Here is an 18575-nt window from a genome sequence, read left to right as displayed (position 1 = left end):
CTATATTAGATTGCTTGTTGTCTTGGGGAGGGGGGAGGGAGGGAGAAAAATTTGAAACCAGAAATCTTATAAAAACAAATGTTGAAAACTATCTCTACAATTTAACTGGAAAATAATAAAAATACTTTTATGAAAGGAAAAAAAAATAAGTTTGGAAACCACAGCTATAGACAAGAGGTAAACACTAAAGGATTTTTGAGAAGACAAGTAATATAGATCTCCAAGCATTAGGACAATTATTTTGGCAAATGCTAAAGATAAACCAGAGGACACAGACTAAAGGCACAGATTTCAGGAAACTTTATTGTAACTGTTCAGTGAAGAAGTAATATGCATGTAAAATATGTGCCTACTAAGTGCAAGGAAAATAACAGATGCTAACATAAGATTTGCTGAATAAACTACCTCTAACTAAAAGGATTACCATACATGGATGATCAATTTTCAGATAATTAGAACTTGTTAAAAAAACAACCAACAAGTGAGAAACTTGCTCATTTTTACACTCTACTTTTCTGATTTACACTTAAGACTGTGACCAAAGGTTTATCTGCCTAGGAACTCTCAGCCTAGAGGGTAACTTTCTTATTATTTGACTTTCAAAGAAAGCAGCAAAAGCTGTAAAAGTTGCTCCAGGATCCCAGCTAGCTTTATTAGCCTCTGACGTTTCTCTCCCTCTGGATTTAGACCCTGGTCCTTACTCTTCACTCATAGTAAACTTTTTATTGTATCCAGTTTTGTTTTTTGTTACATGTCTTTAATTGGAAAGCAATAATGGATGGTATTTTTAAAAGACAATCAAAATAACATCAACTAAAAAATGAGGTATGTATGCTTAATTTCTCATCTTAATAAAAAATTATGAGACTGATTTATACAAATATTGAAGAGAGTTGATAAAAACTCAGCAAGGAGTAGACATGCTGATAAAAACTATCTTTGGTCACATAAATGGCTGAAAGATATAGAGAATACAAGTTGCTGAGGTTTACCCTTTGCTGGTTTTAAAAATAGCATGCCTTGGGGGCGGCTAGGTAGCATAGTGGATAAAGCACCGGCCCTGGACTCAGGAGTACCTGAGTTCAAATCCAGCCTTAGACACTTGACACTTACTAGCTGTGTGACTCTGGGCAAGTCACTTAACCCCCATTGCCGCCCCCCCCCCCCCCCACAAAAATATAGCATGCCTCTTGAGAGCAGAATGAAACTTTTAAGTAAAGGCTCTCTAAAAAAGCAGGTTCCAGTATCTCTCCGTGCGCACCCATCCTGTCCTCTTTGTGCCATCTTGCAGTGCCGCCACCATAGTGCACACGAATGTCCTGGAAGACACTCTCAAAAGCATAAACAATGCAGAAAAATGCTAGGTTCTCATTAGGCCTTGCTCTAAAGTAATCGTCAGATACTTAACTGTGATGATGAAGCACAGTTACATTGGCGAATTTGAGATCACTGATGATCACAGAGCAGGAAAAATTGCTGTGAACCTCACAGGCAGATTAAACAAGTATGGTGTAATCAGCCTGAGATTTGATGTTCAATTGAAACATCTGGAAAAGTGGCCAAATAATCTGCTACCATCCCTTCAGTTTGGGTTCATTGTGCTTAGAAGCTTAGCTGGCATCATGACCATGAGGAAGCAAGACAAAAACACACAGGAGGAAAAATCCTGGGATTCTTTTTCTAAGAATGTGAAACATACAGACAAATGAAATGCTCCAATGGAAAAAAAAACAAATAAAAAGGTATCTCCCACACATATATTAAACATCAGACAAAATGTCTTAACAGATATCTTTATAGGCATATCTTTGTAAAAGAATTCTCTAATTACCAAAATCAAGTTTGCCTCTGTCATGTTAGATATCTTCCTACAAGAGGTCAAATGGAAGATCCCCTAGAGATGGTCAGGCTCTTTATTTTGTACTGTTAACAAATGACATTTTGCTGATTTCATCAAGCCACAAAGTACCTGGCAAGGCATCCCTGATGAGAGTTACAACCACTGAAGAAATTCACCTAGCATTCTTCACAGGAAAAAACAAAGAGAAAAGATTGTCTAATTTCAAGATTATGATATCCAGCTGAATGGAAAGGCCAATGGTTAGTCTATTAGTAGATAATCTTAGCCAGGCATTCCAGATGAACAATAAGATGGACTCAGAAATTAATAGACTACAGTATATTAAGTAAATGCAGTACTTTGAATCATTTCAAGATGCTCCATGACACAAAGTCCAATATATTATTATTCTCCCAATAAAATTGTATAGCTGGAAATCATTCAGTAGTATAGCTTATCAAGAATCAAAACTGTAGCTAACCTAAAAGACAATAGAGAGAGGCAGGAGGGTATTAAGTATTCTGTAGTATATTACCAAAGATGACTGACATGTAACAAGAGATGCAAAAGGTATTCAGGAAATGTATGTTAACCTCTCATAAAGATGAAGAGAGTATTTCACGCCAAAAAAGATTACAGAGATATGGAAATATTATTTTTGAGAAATAGAATGTGCTCAATTAATATTAATGTTTATGTTCTAATGGCCATCAATTGGACTCTACTGATTCGGAAGCCTTCTGAAATCTTGCAGAACTCTCAGGGTCATCATTTGGAATATCAATTTTCATTGTTCTCTAGGTACATGGAAGTGCCATTTGTGATGTGTCTGGTTGATAGCAGGTTGCTAACTGTATCTGTACAGAAGTTTGTTCAGATAATTCAATTAACCTTAAATGCACATAATGAAAAATTCTCTCGCATGAGTGTTGAACATAGCAAAATCAGCTATGTGTGTTCATTTATATTTTACAGTTCTTTAAACAGTATTTATATAGAGTTTCCAAAGAATAATTTTTTATTCTGATACTTTCAACTATGTGTTTATATTATAAATAAGCATTGGCAGCATTATCATTTTTCATATGATAATAAAACAATGTTTTCCTAAAGGGCTTCACTATTACCAATGAATTTCCTTACACGAACTATTACTTACCCTGAGCAAATCATCTATTCGACCTTCTTTCTTTTCCAGGTCCTGGTTTTTATTACTTTCTAGTGCAGCTAATTTCAGCATTGTGAGATCGGTCTAAACAAAAGAAAACTGTTTTATCTTCTGCATTAAATGGACAATACATCTAATAATAAAGTAGAATATAAAAGAAAAAATGAAAAACTACCACTCAATGTCAGCTTTAAAAAAGTGTATTAATGTTAACCATATTCCAGTTAACCAAGCTAACTAAGATCACACTAATAAGATCCACTGAAATAACATTATTTATGAGAACGGGAAGAAGTAACATAGAATCTAGAGAACCCACTGCGCATGAAGTTTGCTGACAAATTTTTTCTTAAAAACCCATGTTTTATGGATATTCACTTGATATTCCAAGAATTGTATACTCATTTACTTAAGACACAAGGAATGAGAGTAAATTTTAATTTCTGATATAGCTAAACTCTACATAGTATAGCCCATTTAGCTTTCTTGAGTCACAATGTGATTTGTAAATACATCTTTGAAACAAATAGAAGCTAATGCAATTGTTTCTGAGGACAGAGAAAATTGATAAGATTACAATTTACCTGAATAATTTTAAAAGATAACTGCTTTGGTTGTGTAATAGGGTGGTCCCCAAAAGCTAATGCAGTAGGAGAAGGGCTATTCGGCCGAACCTAAAATACATATTTAAAAAATTACCTCATTAGGAAAAAAGATTAGGGTCCTTTATAGCAATGTAGATCACCTACAACAAATATCTGAATTCTACTAACAGGCTTATAATACCGCCACCCACTTTGGAAATCCTAGAAATTATTTGTTAAAACATGACCAAAACAAGTCGTGTCTAAACAAACACTTGAAAAATATGTCAAAAAAAGTAAATGACTTCTTATTGAAGTCTTGAGCTGCAACATAATATCAAATGATGAATTTTATGGTTCTACTGCACATTCATTTAAAAACAAACAGTATTGTTTCCTTAATCAGAACAAAGTCACAACATAAAATTTAATGAGCACCATTATTTGTACTAAAAAACAAAATATTTAAAACTACCACTGGAAAGACCATGAAATTTCAAGAATTTTGAAAATCCAATCCTCTTTACTGTCCAGAAGGAGAAAGATTATCCAAGTTGATATCTCTAAACATCCCCAGAAACAAGAATCCACCTAATCTCTTTTAATCTTATTGACAAGAAATCTGAAATTCAGAATCTATTCTTACCATTCTGAATTTATTCCAAGCTTATTTTAGCCCTTATGTACTTTACAACACCAAACCTGCAGAAATGTTAGTTTTGAATGCAATTATATTATTTTATTACATGTCTTCTTTTTAAAGGGCAACAGTTAATGATAATTCGATCTTTAAGTGGAATGCTAGTGTTTACATACATGATGAATTTAAATTTAGATAAAGAAGTTTATGTGGCAATTATGAATTATATCAAGGTATGAAAGTTACATTGTTTTAAAACTTTTGAATTAGGTTAGCATGACAAACTCACAGGTAAAACTTACACAGGAGGAAGGAGTGGAATGTGAATGTGAATTCTGAGGCGATCGGATAGCAGGAGGTATTCCCCTTACTGGACTGGAGCCATTCCCACCTTGATACTGAGGAGAAAGAAAAAAAAAATAGGCATCAAATATTTGTTGGGAGACCCTTTAAAATAAAGTCTTAAGAATTAATTTAACTATAAATTATTTTTAGATTAAATACAATATTAACAAAAATAGTTCCAGTTATAATGCATAAGGAAATCAAAGATATCCATACTCAGTTCCTAAAAGACTGAACAATAGGAAAATTGATAAGAAAAAAGTGTAAAAGTATCTCTTCCCTATCTCAAAATTATTACTTTTATACAGTAATCATTTCTTCATTCATTATTAAAATTATGATTACAATTATGCTCAAGTGTAAAACATGATATAGCAGAAAGAAGACCGAACTTAGGATATACCTGGGCTCAACTCCAAAATACACCTTGGGCAAGTCAATATCAACCCGAGCCTCAGTTTCTTTCTTTCTTTTTTTTTTTTGCATAAAGAAAAGAGCACAATACAATTTATTGGCTACATGGTAATGACAATTCAAATCAAAAAGTATTTACAACCACCCGACGTGGCTAGGTTTTAGATAATGAGGACATGAATGTAAAGGAGAATGCATGTAAAGCACTTTGTAAACATGGAAGCACACTATACAAGGCAGTTATGCCTTGGTTGATGAAAGTATTTCTTTAAGGACCTGTAATTTCCTTCTGTAATTTTATTCTCCTTCACAAATGAAGCTGTCAATTGCTCTACAAAGATGGTCTTCAAATGTTATCATGGCCCAAAAAAATCCATTAACCCATGGCCACGTTGGTGATGAGCCTCTCTGCATTTCCCCAGGGGGGACCTTGTATGAGATACATCCACTGCTGATCTTTCCAACTTAGGAGGGCCTCTCAGAGTCTGCCTTCTCCTGTTACAACTTTTAAGAATGCAGGCTCATGTCTAAGCAGTGATGTGGCACTGGCATGGGACTTCAATGCTTGAATGGAATACACAAAGAAGAATCATTTTGGTGGGAACATGAACAGTAAGTTTTTCTGTAACAGGCAATCCCATTCTCTGAAAAAAAAAATATTTTGCAATAAAACACATAGTGTTTGCCTTAGCAGTATTTACATATGCCCCAAATTAGCAGTTGAAAGGAGAAGTATTTTAGTTGAACACTTCCGAAATGTTCTCAGAAAGTGACTGTCAAATTATTTAACCTATGTCTTTAGGCCCTAAGTTTAGCTCCAATGGTGATAAGAATTCTTACACAGATGAGACATACTCTGTTAATAAATTTCTATTTGAAATTAAGTTGAATATATAATACAGAGGAATTATTCTTGGCCAAATGCAGAATTATATAATTTCAAAAGATAGGAGGAATCCTTAAAAACTTACTTCAAAATAGTCACTAATTTTGAGACCACGTCCTCCGATACTTTTTCCTAAAAAAATTAAAAAAAAAAAAGGTAGAAAGGAAGAAAAAAGTGTCATATATTTAAAACACAATGATAATGACTACTATATGACTATTTTGTCAGAAAAGTGAACTGGTTGGAATTTGATTTCTAAAGAAATTAATAAAATTTATACTGAATAGGAGCGCCTGCTGCTTCATTTAGTTCGTATTGAGGATGTGGGGGAGAAAGGAGAGTGCCAGAGTAAAAACAAAACTTTTCAGTTCTGAAAGAACCAAATTCTACTTTGAGAATTCCAAATAATGATGGCAGGCCTTTTAAATGATAAATGGCATACTTTAATAGAAACATGTCAATTAAAGTAATTGTTCCAATTATTGGAGGTTCACATAAACACATGATGTTAGGAGATTAAATTCTATTACACTAATTACTTAAAAATAAGCACTGAGCAAATTAGCATGTTATAAAACTACAATTAATTCACACTGGTTTATGGCTTCTAATTGTTCATAAAAGCAGATCAGAGTGAACAAAAGGCACAAGTGGCAACTTTATACTAACAAAGTAATCCATACCTGTAAATTATAATAAAATAGCCCTGTTAAACATTCTAAATTGTGGGTTACTTTGTACATAAACAAAGTTTAAATATGGTTCCCATAAGTACATTGGGATAATAGTGTAGGAATTATTAACATAGTAAGAACTCTATTAGCTCAGGAAAAATATTTTTCTCAAATGCACACTACTACCACACAAAAGAAAAATGAAATTTCTGCAAGAAGATGGAGAAATTAAAAATGCTTCCATTAATTCAACATTTTAGATCCACCATGTCCTATCTAAAGTACACATAATTTAAAGGAGAAAGGTGGGCACTGTCTAACAAGGGGAATATGTAATACATCTATGCTTTGGTCTCTAAAGTTACATAATGGAACTAATGCCAATCTGCCATCCATTCATTTTACATGTTTGTAACTTCAGTAAAAGTTAATAAAAAAAAAAAAGTACTCATAAGAATGAGCAAAGTACTTTTAATTTGTCTGAAATGTTCATATCTAAAATATTTTCAGTTATCCAGTTACCAAAATCAGATATTTCCCTCCCCCCAAAAACACATGAGCAAGCTTTTAGATTCAAGGTTATCTTCAACTAGGACAAAAATGTTTCAAAATGAGCTTTTGTTTAGTACTTTACATCCATTTAAGAGTACAATATCAACATTATATTCTACTCATCCCAATAACAATATATTTTTTATTTTACAAAATGGTATGTAATATAGTTTTTAGGTAATTATAAGTTTTTTAAATTATGTGAAAATACCACATGAAAGTCAATATTTTCTTAAGATACACTCCACTTTCAACTTTTGATTTTTGTGATTGTTTAATTTGTCTACATTACAAAAAAAATCAACATGAACCATAAGAATGTGGATGTTTCCAAATCATTACTATAAAATGCTTCCTATTTCTGCAAAGAAATTCAACAGGATTTAATTCCTCATTTCTGAAAGTAGACCCTTTTCTGTTTGAGGGAATAAAATGAATACAGAATCCAAGAATGGCTGGATAATCAATTTCAAGATACTGGAACATTTTTCCTATGAAACTAGCATGTCATAAAATAAAAATTATGGAGAATAAACAATTTCTTCAAAAGTTTAATAGAAGAAACAAGTGGAGCTTATGCATGGTAATTTGTCCTATTAAATATTATTTTAAAATATTATTTTAATAGAAGAAACAAGGCTTATGCATGGTAACTTACGTATGGCAACTGTTAACATTATTTTATACAGAATCTTTAAGAGACATTAATATAATACACACACACAAAGTAACTGAGATAGATGGACCTTACTCAGGGCATGATATATAGACTTTGTAGAGATGTCTCCTTATCAGTAACTCCACAAATCAGAATACAAAGGAGTTTCAGAGAAGGTCAAACTAGAGAAACTCTGCTATAGTCTGTACATCTTATTACTTTCCAATAAGGATCTTTGTTCTTTAATGTATTTTTAGCTTTCACTGACAAGTGCAAAGATACATGCTAATTACATACAAAGTCCAGCTGGTCTCCCATCTCTCCATTCTCCAATCCTTTTCTACACAGCTGCCAAATATGTCTCTAAAGGACAGATCTACTGTTTTCCTATTGCCCCTAGGGTAAAATACAAACTCTTGTCCCTGACATTCCCCAGGCACTATCCAAGCTCCAGCCTACCTACCTTCATAGACACACTGAATATGACTGCCTTTCACACGCTCTACCTTCCAGCTAAACTGGCCTTGCTACTGGTTCCCCAAAGGTGACATTCCATTTTTTGTCATGGTATCTTTTCACAGGCACCAATATCAGAAATGCATTTTGTTCTATCCCTGCCAGGAATATCCGACATGCCATTTCTTATGAGGAAGCTGTTTGTGACCTCCCTGCCCCTTTAGTGTTTATGTATGTGAGTACATCGTGGTTTTCCACAATATGTTCTAAGTTCCTTGAGGGCAGCACAGATTTTATTTTTCTCTTTCAATCCCTAGCCTCATACATAGTAGGTACTTAGTAAATGCTTGCTGAATTAGATTGGAAAAAAAATAAACATACAAAGTGAAACACATGAATAAAACAAGAGACTGAAAATTATTTTACATGGTTCCATAAACTTCCATTAGCAAATATCATTAGAAGTACAATTATCACTGAATAAGGAATCCACCAGTACAAATAAAGGGAATTAAACCCCTGCAAAAATGGAGAATGAAGTTCAGTTTATGGAAAATCAACCCATACAAAGTTTAATGCTCCCAAGACACAGCTGGGGGACATGGTGGCTCAAAATGGAGTAGTGAAGTTCAGTACTGGAAGTTTTTTAGTTTAAAGGAAAGTGATTCCTAAAGTCATGAACTGCTTTAAGGAAAATTAAATAGATCTTTAGTTATTGTAAATATGTTATTAATTATATTTTCCTGAGGAAAAGGATATCAAAAATAATTAAGAAAAATGGGTTTGGAATCCCTTTTGAAGAGGGACAGGGTGGAAGACATAGTAAATATCATGGGGAAGGGAATAGGATGGAGGGAAACAGTTAACAATAGTAATTGTGAAAAAGAGAAAAGGAGGGAAAATTGTACAAAAAATATCTATAGCAACTCTTTGTGGTGGCTAAGAATTAGGAATCAAGGGAATGTCCATCAATTGAGGAATGACTGAAGAAGCTGTGGTATATGATTGTAGTGGAATGGTATTGTGCCATAGGAAATGGCAAACAGGATGATCCCCAAGACACCTGGAAAGACTCATATGAACTGATGTATAGTGAAGTGAGCAGAGCTGGGAGGACATTGTGCATAGTGACAGCAGTATTGTTCGATAAGCAATTGTGATTGACTTAACTACTCCCAGCAATACAATGATCCAAGACAATCTCAAGGGACTAATGACAAGCATACTATCTACCCCCCTAGAAAGAACTGAAAAAAAAAAGAGCACTTGTGGATTGTACATATATATAACCTACATCAGATTGGTTGCTGTCCTGTGGAGGGGGGAGGAAAGGGAGGGAGGGAGAAAAATTTGGAACCCTTAATCTTATGAAAATGAATGTTGAAAACTACCCTTACATGTAACTGGAAAAAAAGAAAATAAATGTTTGTTGCACTGGGGAAAAAAAGGGTTTGGTAGTTTTGGGGTTTTATTTTTGCTTTTTAAATTAAGGACTACAAATTTTCCTTAAGTAACAATCAGGCACCAATTTATTTGTTGAAGATAAGACTACAAAAAAAAAAAAAAAAAGAAGATAAGACTACAATTTTTTTTTAAGGCAATGGGGGTTAAGTGACTTGCCCAGGGTCACACAGCTAGTAAGTGTCAAGTGTCTGAGGCCGGATTTGAACTCAGGTATTCCTGAATCCAGGGCTGGTGCTTTAACCACTGTGCCATCTAGCTGCCCCAAGACTACAATTTTAAGTTATTACTTAATCTCATTTATCTAGGCAAATGATGAACTAATAATTTATTGCTATGGAGATCAGATAATAGGCACAATTAACAAGTATTTACTAAATGTTTACCATAAGCCAGACATTGTGCTGGGCATTAAGGACACAAATACAATGACTTGCAAAGAATTTACATTGTAGTAGTGGTGACAGGTACATTTATAAGTACACACAGAATAAACATAAAGTAGTTTCAGAAGAAATGTACTAGCAGTTGGGGGAGTAGGAAAAGCTTCAAGTAGGTGGTATTTTGAATGAAGAGATTCTACCAGGTAGAGGGGAGCTTGGAGTACATTCCATGTGAACAATTAGTGCACAGACACAGGAATTGTATTTGGCTGACTCACAGTGTGGGAGTACAAGGAATGTATATAAGGATGGAAAGATACAAATCTGTGAAGGATTTGAAAACTAAAAATAAGAGCTCATACCTCATTCTAGAAGCAATGAAAAGCCAGTGTAATCTGAGTTGGGAAATAAAATGGTAAGATCTGTGCTTATAGAAAAGTGATTTTGGAGCAGTGAGGAAAATAGAATAAAGGTATAAGGATATTTGAGGCAAGAAGACCAAGAAGGAAGCCATTACGATAATCTATGGAAAAGGTAATGAGGGCCTGAATTAAGCTGATAGCTCTGTGAGTAGAAATAAAGAGTCAGAGGCAAGAAATATTGTGGAAGTAGAAATGGCAAGATCTGACAACTGCTCAGTTATGTGGGGTGAAGGAGATGAGGAGTTATGGTTAAAGCTGATGTTACAAACCTGGGAGTTCAGAAGAATGAAAGAATAGGAGGTGAGGAGTGGAAAATAATAAGTTCTGTTTTGAGCATGCTGAGTTTCAGATATTGCTGGGACATTCAGTTTGAAATGTCTAAAAGGGAACTGACAACGAAGGATTAACATTTGAGGGAGTGACTAGAGCTAGAATATAGAAAAGTCGTGGACACAGAGATAGTAATTAAACAAATGAGATTTGGATAAGTTTCCCAAAAGAGAAAGAAACACTTAGGACAGTTTTGGAGAACACCTCCAATTTGGGGGTATAATATGGATGATGAGACAGTAAGAGATAGAGAAACAGGAGAGAGTGGTACCACAACAACCCAGGGAAAAAGGGATATTCAAAAGAGAGTGGTCAAGAAGGATGAGAAATAAAGAAAGAACATTAGATTTGGCATTTAAGAGATCCCTGATAACTGGAGAGAGCAACTTCAGCCCAGTAATGCAGCTGGAAACCAAATTGCACTGGATTGAGATGTGAGATTAGAGGAAAAGAGAAAAGAATCAGAAAGGAGAGGAGAGGAAGAGAGAGAAAAGTGAGATGGGAAAAGAGGAGAGAAAAGTGAGAAAGGAGAAAGAATGAAATATGATGAAGACAGAAGGGGATGGGATCAAGGGAACATGGGGGGGGGGGGGAGAGAAGGCTGGCGGCTGGCCTCAACAAGGATAAGGTTTACCTCATTGAGAAATGAGTAGAAAGTAGGAGAAAGTGAGGATAAGGAATCCTGATATGAAGGGGTAAGAAGACGCTTCTGTCAAATTGCCTTAATTTCTCAGTAAGGTATGAGACAAGGTCCATAGCTTATAAAGAAGGGGGAGGGTAAGATATGGAAGGCTTGAGGAAAGAAGATATAATTTGGAAATGCTTGTGTGAGGAATGAGACAGGGAATCAAGTAGGAAGTGATAAAAGGAGTGCCTCACTTTAATGAAGGCACAGGTAAAAATGGATAACAAATTTATACTGTACCAGATCAGCATGAAGTGACTTCCTCTAGCTTAATTTAGTAGTGGAGCAGAGGAGATATACAGTGGGAATGATCCAGGGTTTGGCAAGGGATGAATGGTGATAGAAAAAGGAGGCAAAGAATGCAATACAGGACAATGTAGAGTTTAATTGGGTAACTCAGCTTCAATTGATAACCATATAAAAGAAGGTTCTCAATCACTACTGATTAAAGAAATGCAAATTAAAATTACCCTGAGGTACCACCTCACACCTATCCAATTGGCTAATATGACAGAAAAGGAAAATGATAAATACTGGAGATGATGTGAGAAAATTGGAACACTAATGCATTGTTGGTGGAGCTGTGAACTGATCCCACCATTCTAGACAGCAATTTGGAACCATGCCCAAAAGGCTACAAAACTGTGCATACCTTTTGACCCAGCAATACCACTATTAGGTCTTTTCCCCAAAGCAATCATAAAAAAGGGAAAAGGACCCACATGTACAACAATATTCATAGCTGCTGTTTGTGGTGGCAAGGAATTGGAAATTGAGGGGATGCCCATCAATTGGGCATGGCTGAACAAGTTGTGGGTTACCTTGTACTATTGTGCTATAAGAAAGGATGAGAAGGTAGATGTCAGAAAAACCTGGAAAGTCTTAAGTGGACTGATGCTGAATGAAATAAGCAGAACCAAGAGAACATTGTACACAGTAACAACAACACTGTGTGATGATCAACTGTGATAGACTTAGGTCCTCTCAGCAATACTATGATCTAAGACAATGCCAAAAGACTCATGATGGATAATGCTCTCCATATCCAGAAAAAGAACTATGGTGTCTGAATGCAGATTGAAGCATATTATTTTCATTTTTGTGGTGGTTGGGTTTTTTGTTTGTTTCTTCTTATGTTTTTTTTTCCTTTTGTTCTGATTCTTCTCTCAAAACACAACTAATGTGGAAATATGTTTTATATGATTGTAATGTATAACCTATATCAGATTGCTTGCTGGCCTCAGGAGGGGGAGGGAAGGCAGGGAGGAAGAAAAATTCAGAACTCAAAATCTTACAAAAATGAATGTTGAAAACTATCTTTACATGTAATTAGGAAAAAATTAAATACCTATTACTTTAATAAAAAGAAAAGAAAAGAAAAAACAGCTTCAGAGACACACGAGCATAAAAGTATCACTAGGTTCCATGAACTAAATCTTAAAGAGTACATTTTACAACAAGTGCTTATTTGGTTCTCAAATAAGTATTGTTTAACTCACCCTGACTGCTTTCACTTTGGTTTTCTGCTTTCCTTTTTCTTCCTCTGGATGGCTCTGACTGTTTCTTCTCTGGAGTCTAAAAAAAACAAAGAACAGTTAACGGAATGATAAGTGTTATTTTTATGATGAAGTTACATCTTAAGTAGTGTTGTTACATTTTAAAAATCCTAGTTTATCACTGTCATCTGCTATTCTAAGATTAAGGTACAAATTCTGTACACAGAAAAATTTATTTAGACTGCCTAAAATACAGAATTCTTCCTCAGGTAGACCAAATGATGTAAAAATAAACAATTCTTCGGAGGTGCCTAAGACAGAATCCATTCTTTTTCTCCCCAAAACTTTTTTCCTCTCCCATCCAATACTTAAACATGGTACAAAATCTTTGGTCAATTCAGAACAATTTGGAGACAAGATAATCTTCAAGTAGGAACTGTATCATCTGGGTAACAGTGCTATACAGAGAGAAGAGAAAAGATAGTGATAAAAATAAATCATTAGTCTTTCTGAAAGGTAAAAGCTCGAGAGTAATAATATGACTATCACATTTTCAGTGGAAAAGGACTGAGAAATCAACAAATTGAACAGATTAGCCAGAAATCCCAAGATTAAATTAGGAAAAGAGGTAGGTGTGGGAATAATTTCTAGGTACTCCAGATTGGTCTATTTTGTAGTAATTAATTTTTCTATCGTCTCCTGGATTACTGTCATGACAAAGAGGCTCACAAAGCTCAATGAAATTATGAACTATGCCATGCAGGGTTACCCAAGACAAATAGGTCAGAGTAGAGGGTTCTTTTTTTTTTGGGGGGGGGGGGGGGTGCGGCAATGAGGGTTAAGTGACTTGCCCAGGGTCACACAGCTAGTTAAGTGTCAAGTGTCTGAGGCTGGATTTGTACTCAGGTCCTCCTGAATCCAGGGCCAGTGCTTCCATCCACTGCACCACCTAGCTGCCCCCAGAGTAGAGAGTTCTAACAAAAGGTGATCCACTAGAGAAAGAAATGGCAAAACACTCCAGTCTCCTTATCAAGAAAACCTCATGGACAGTATTAAAATAATAAAAGATATGACAAGGGAAGATGAGTCCCTCAGATTGGAAGGTGTCCCTAGCATGTTATTAGGCAAGAGTGGAGGACAACTACAAGTAGCTTCAGAAAGAAGCTCAGATGTGGATGTGTCTGGTGACAAAAGGAAAAGTCCAATGCTGTAAAGATCAATATTGCCGAGGAATCTGGAATGTAACATTTATGAACCAAGGCAAACTGTATGTGGTCAAACAGGAGATGGAAAGATTAAACATCAACATTTTGGGTGTCACTGAACTTAAACGGACAGAAATAAGTGAATTTAATTCAGATGATCACTACATATACCACTGTGGGCAAGAATCTCTTAGAAGAAATGGAATAACCCTCATGGTCAATAAAAGGGTGAGAAAAGAAGTAATCTTAAAAATGACAGAATGATATTTGTTCAAATTCAAGGCAAAGTATTCAAAACTCACAGTAATACAAGTCTATGATCCATACACTGATGCCAAAGAGGGCAAAGTTGATCAGTTCTATGAAGATCTACAACATCTTCTGGAAGTATCAGCAAAAACAAACAAAAAAAACCCCTCACACTCTTCATAGGGGATCAGAATGTTAAAGTAGGAATTGAAAGATAATTGGAATAACAGGCAAGTTTGGCCTTGGACTACAAAATGATCCAAGGCAGAGACTATTAATAGAATTCTGTCAAGATAACTTGCTGGTCATAGCAAATACTCTTTTTCAATAACTCAAAAGACAACTCTACACACAGACATCACCAGATGGTCAATACTGAAATCAGATTGATTATAAACTTTGTAGCCAAAGGTGGAGACGTTCTAAATAGTCAGTTAAAACAAGACCTAAAGCTGATCACTGCAAAATTCAGACTTAAGTTGAAGAAAGTAGGGAAAGACAAGACAGTGTAGGTATGATCTCAATAACATCTCTTACGAATATGAAGTAGAAGTGATTAATAGATTTAAGGGATTAGATCTACTAGAGTACCTAAAGAACTATGGACGTAAATTAAAATATTTTACAGGAGGCAGTAAAAAAACATTCCAAAGAAAAAGAGCAAAAAAGTGAAATGGCTGTCCAATAACGCTTTGTAAAAAGCTGAGGAAAGAAGGAAAGTGAAAGGTAAATGAGAAAGAGAAAGATATGCCCAACTGAAAGCATAATTCCAGAGAATAGCCAGGAGAGATAGTTTTCTTAAATAACCAATGCAAAGAAATAGAAAAAAAAACAACATAATAGGAAAGAAAAGAGATCTCTTCAAAAAAAATTAGAGATATCAAGGGAGCATTTTATGCAAAACTAGGTATGATGAAAGACAAATATAGTAGGGACTGGGCAGCTAGGTGGCACAGTGGATAAACCACCGGCCTTGGATTCAGGAGGACCTGAATTCAAATCCAGCCTCAGACACTTGACAACTTACTAGCTGTGTGACCCTGGGCAAGTCACTTAACCTTCATTGCCCCCCACCCCCCCAAAAAAAGTAAGGACTTAACAGAAGGAAAGATTAAGAGGTGGTATGAGATTGTAGTGGAATGGTATTGTGCATAGTGACAGCAGTATTGTTCCATAAGCAATTGTGATTGACTTAACTTCTCTCAGCAATACAATGATCCAAGACAATCTCAAGGGACTAATGACAAGCATACTATCTACCCCCATAGAAAGAACTGAAAAAAAAGAGCACTTGTGGATCGTACATATATAACCTATATCAGATTGGCTGCTGTCTTGTGGAGGGGGGAGGAAAGGGAGGTAGGGAGAAAAATTTGGAACCCTAAATCTTATGAAAATGAATGTTGAAAACTACCCTTACATGTAACTGGAAAAAATAAAATGTTTGTTGCATTGAAAAAAAAAGAAAAAGAAAAAGAAAGAAAGTATACTACTAAGACTGCTGGGCTTGGAGGTCAGTTTACCAGAAAGCTAATAATCAGCAAACTGTGTCTATGCTGACAGTTTTGTTAGCAACATGCTTGTTCAATAAATTAGAGGATTTTGGTAGAACAAAATGGCTTTTGCAGGTCTCAGTGCTGATCTCTATTGGAGACACCCAAAGTTTGGCTGAAATACTTAGGAGTTTTAGCTAATGATGAGCAGTATGGGGTATATAAGACCTCTATCCACAGCTCAAAGAGGACAATTACTTAAAGTGAATTTATATTTTAAAACGTTTAAGGCTTAAAATACTTTAAATTAAAGTCAATACTACCCTAAAGCAGAAGGGCTCAAACCTAACTACTACTTAATATCCCTTCAAATAATGAGTTTTATAAGCATAAACTCCAAAATGCCCTACTAAATAAGTCAATCAGTACCATGTATTTCAAAAACTTAATGAATTTATAAAGTCAGTATGTCATGTATTATACAAAATTGTAAATTTTTTCATAACACAAACCATCTCATAATTCATAATCAGCTATCTTAGCATTCCATCAGTCAGTAATACTTAAAAGAAGACCATAGTTTCAGAAAGTTCATTTTTGGATATATTCTGGGAAGTTCCAAAAGCCAATTTATAAACTAAAGGTATCTGGCTAACTATAACCAGCCAAGTGTTGTACAAATCAAAGTACAAAAATTCATTTCACTATTAAAAATTTTTTTTCATTCAGATCCTTTAATCTACTTTAAATGAAAAAGATGACAGGCAAATATAATATATTCAAATCCTTCCCAACTTAATTCATAATATATATTTTCAGTACCTATCACTCATACTCCTGTGAATGAGAAAAATATAAGATTGAGAAAATGAACACTTGTACAGAACTGTGTAATGTTATCCTAATTCTAAAGCTAACCACTTTGGAATGAACAGGAAATCACACTAGAACTCTGTGTTATAGTTTCCAACAGAAATGTTTCATTAGCATACTTCCTGACCAAACTACTGCAAAAAGTTTTTCATATTCTTAAATTTGCTTTACCACTTCAGAAATTTTCAATTATTTTCAATGGCAAATCCTTAATAATATTCTCAGGCAATATTTTCTTATATATGTAGACTTTCCAAAAAGTTTTTTTTTCAATTCAACTGGCTCATCAACATTAAAATGGCGTTTATAAATCATTTTATATTTGAAAAGCATTTAATATAGATTATCTCACTTGAGCCTTACAACAATCCTGTCAGGGGGATAATACAGGTGGTATTTTCTGCATTTTACATTTGAGAAAATGTAAAATTGCTCAGAGTTAGTAGCAATAAAGAAAACCAAATTTATCTTTCTTCAAAAGGGTTGGAGAAGAAAATTTCTAATCTTTCAAAGAAGCTGAGGAAGAAGGATAAAAGAGACTGAATTGAGAGTGACAGAAGATAATTTTTGCACCAGTACACTGGGATTAATTGTGTAATACAATACAACACTCAACTGTATGGCCCTATCCTAGGTAGTAGAGGACAGATAAAATCTGAATAAAACACAGTTCTAGCTTTCAAGGGGCTTAACATTCTAGTACTGGGTGGGGGATAAGATGGAGGAAAAGTTGGGGAAAGTGACCAAGTACAGGCTGAAGATGGAAATACAATTTAAGATACAATTTAGATACAATTTAAGCATAAAAAAACTAATACCTCAACTCACTCCTGTTCTCCTTTTTCCCCCTGTCACTACTATTATTGCTCTTTTTACAACTTGGACTTCATTCTCATAACTCTATGATATCTAAAGTATTTAATCAATCGTCCTTTTTACTCCTTTCCAAACAAGGTTCTGCTGAACCATTAGCCCCAGCGCTTCAGCATCAAGAGCAATAGCTGGATCTGGAGGATTCCAACTCAAGTTACTGGAAAAGTAAAGAGAAAATGGAGGAAGAGAAATGTGGAGTCCCAAAGCAGGAGTAAGTAGAAAGGTGGTAATAGAGGAGAATATATTCTAGACATTCCAAGTTAGAACTCAAAACATAATTTCCTACAGAAAAAATGTTATAGAGGTTCTATATAAAACTATTAGTACAGCACTATACTTCTAGTACAATGTGAATTAAATAAGCTTTTGTGACCTGAATTTGGAAACTAACTGGAAAATACATTTAGAATTCCAAACTGACATACATGTAAATTTCTCCATCATAGCTTGTTTTATATAAACTTGAAACAATCTGAAAGTAATGTGTCTTTGAGGAAAAAAAAAAGAAACCTCTATAAATGTAGTAGTACTAATACTATTGACTACTACTACAGTATAATGGCTATATACATTATAAAGAGATAAGTGGGGGCTGCTAGGTGGTGCAGTGGATAGAGCACCGGCCCTGGATTCAGGAGGACCTGAGTTCAAATCCGACCCCAGATCCTTAACACTTAACTAGCTGTGTGACCCTAGGCAAGTCATTTAACCCCAATTGCCTCACCAAAAAAAAAGAGATAAGTGAAATGTATTCTTATTGCTGTAATTCTATTTCTTTTCAAACTAGCTTTTGTGAAGTTTTCAATTCATATAATTCTGATTAGATACGAAATATCAGTTGTGTAATGATAATAAATGAAAAGCGCTTCAAAGTATTTACTATGTGAT

At 34.8% G+C, this 18575-nt stretch overlaps 1 protein-coding gene across 3 annotated transcripts in view; it reads right to left on the bottom strand.

The window, feature by feature from the left end:
• TLK1 (tousled like kinase 1) overlaps positions 1 to 18575 on the bottom strand; it is a 168694-nt gene that overhangs the window by 60821 nt on the left and 89298 nt on the right. For all 3 annotated transcript variants that reach the window (XM_043997124.1, XM_043997126.1, XM_043997125.1), the window contains exons 4-8: positions 12998 to 13073; positions 5963 to 6009; positions 4535 to 4630; positions 3593 to 3682; positions 3000 to 3092 (exon numbers count right to left, since the gene is read on the bottom strand). In XM_043997124.1, coding sequence (XP_043853059.1) covers positions 3000 to 3092; positions 3593 to 3682; positions 4535 to 4630; positions 5963 to 6009; positions 12998 to 13073 — 402 coding nt within the window. The remainder of the gene's footprint in view (positions 1 to 2999; positions 3093 to 3592; positions 3683 to 4534; positions 4631 to 5962; positions 6010 to 12997; positions 13074 to 18575) is intronic.

Source organism: Dromiciops gliroides, chromosome 3 (genome assembly GCF_019393635.1).
Source record: "Dromiciops gliroides isolate mDroGli1 chromosome 3, mDroGli1.pri, whole genome shotgun sequence".
Lineage (NCBI taxonomy): Eukaryota > Metazoa > Chordata > Mammalia > Microbiotheria > Microbiotheriidae > Dromiciops > Dromiciops gliroides.
This window is presented reverse-complemented; position numbering and strand designations above follow the sequence as displayed.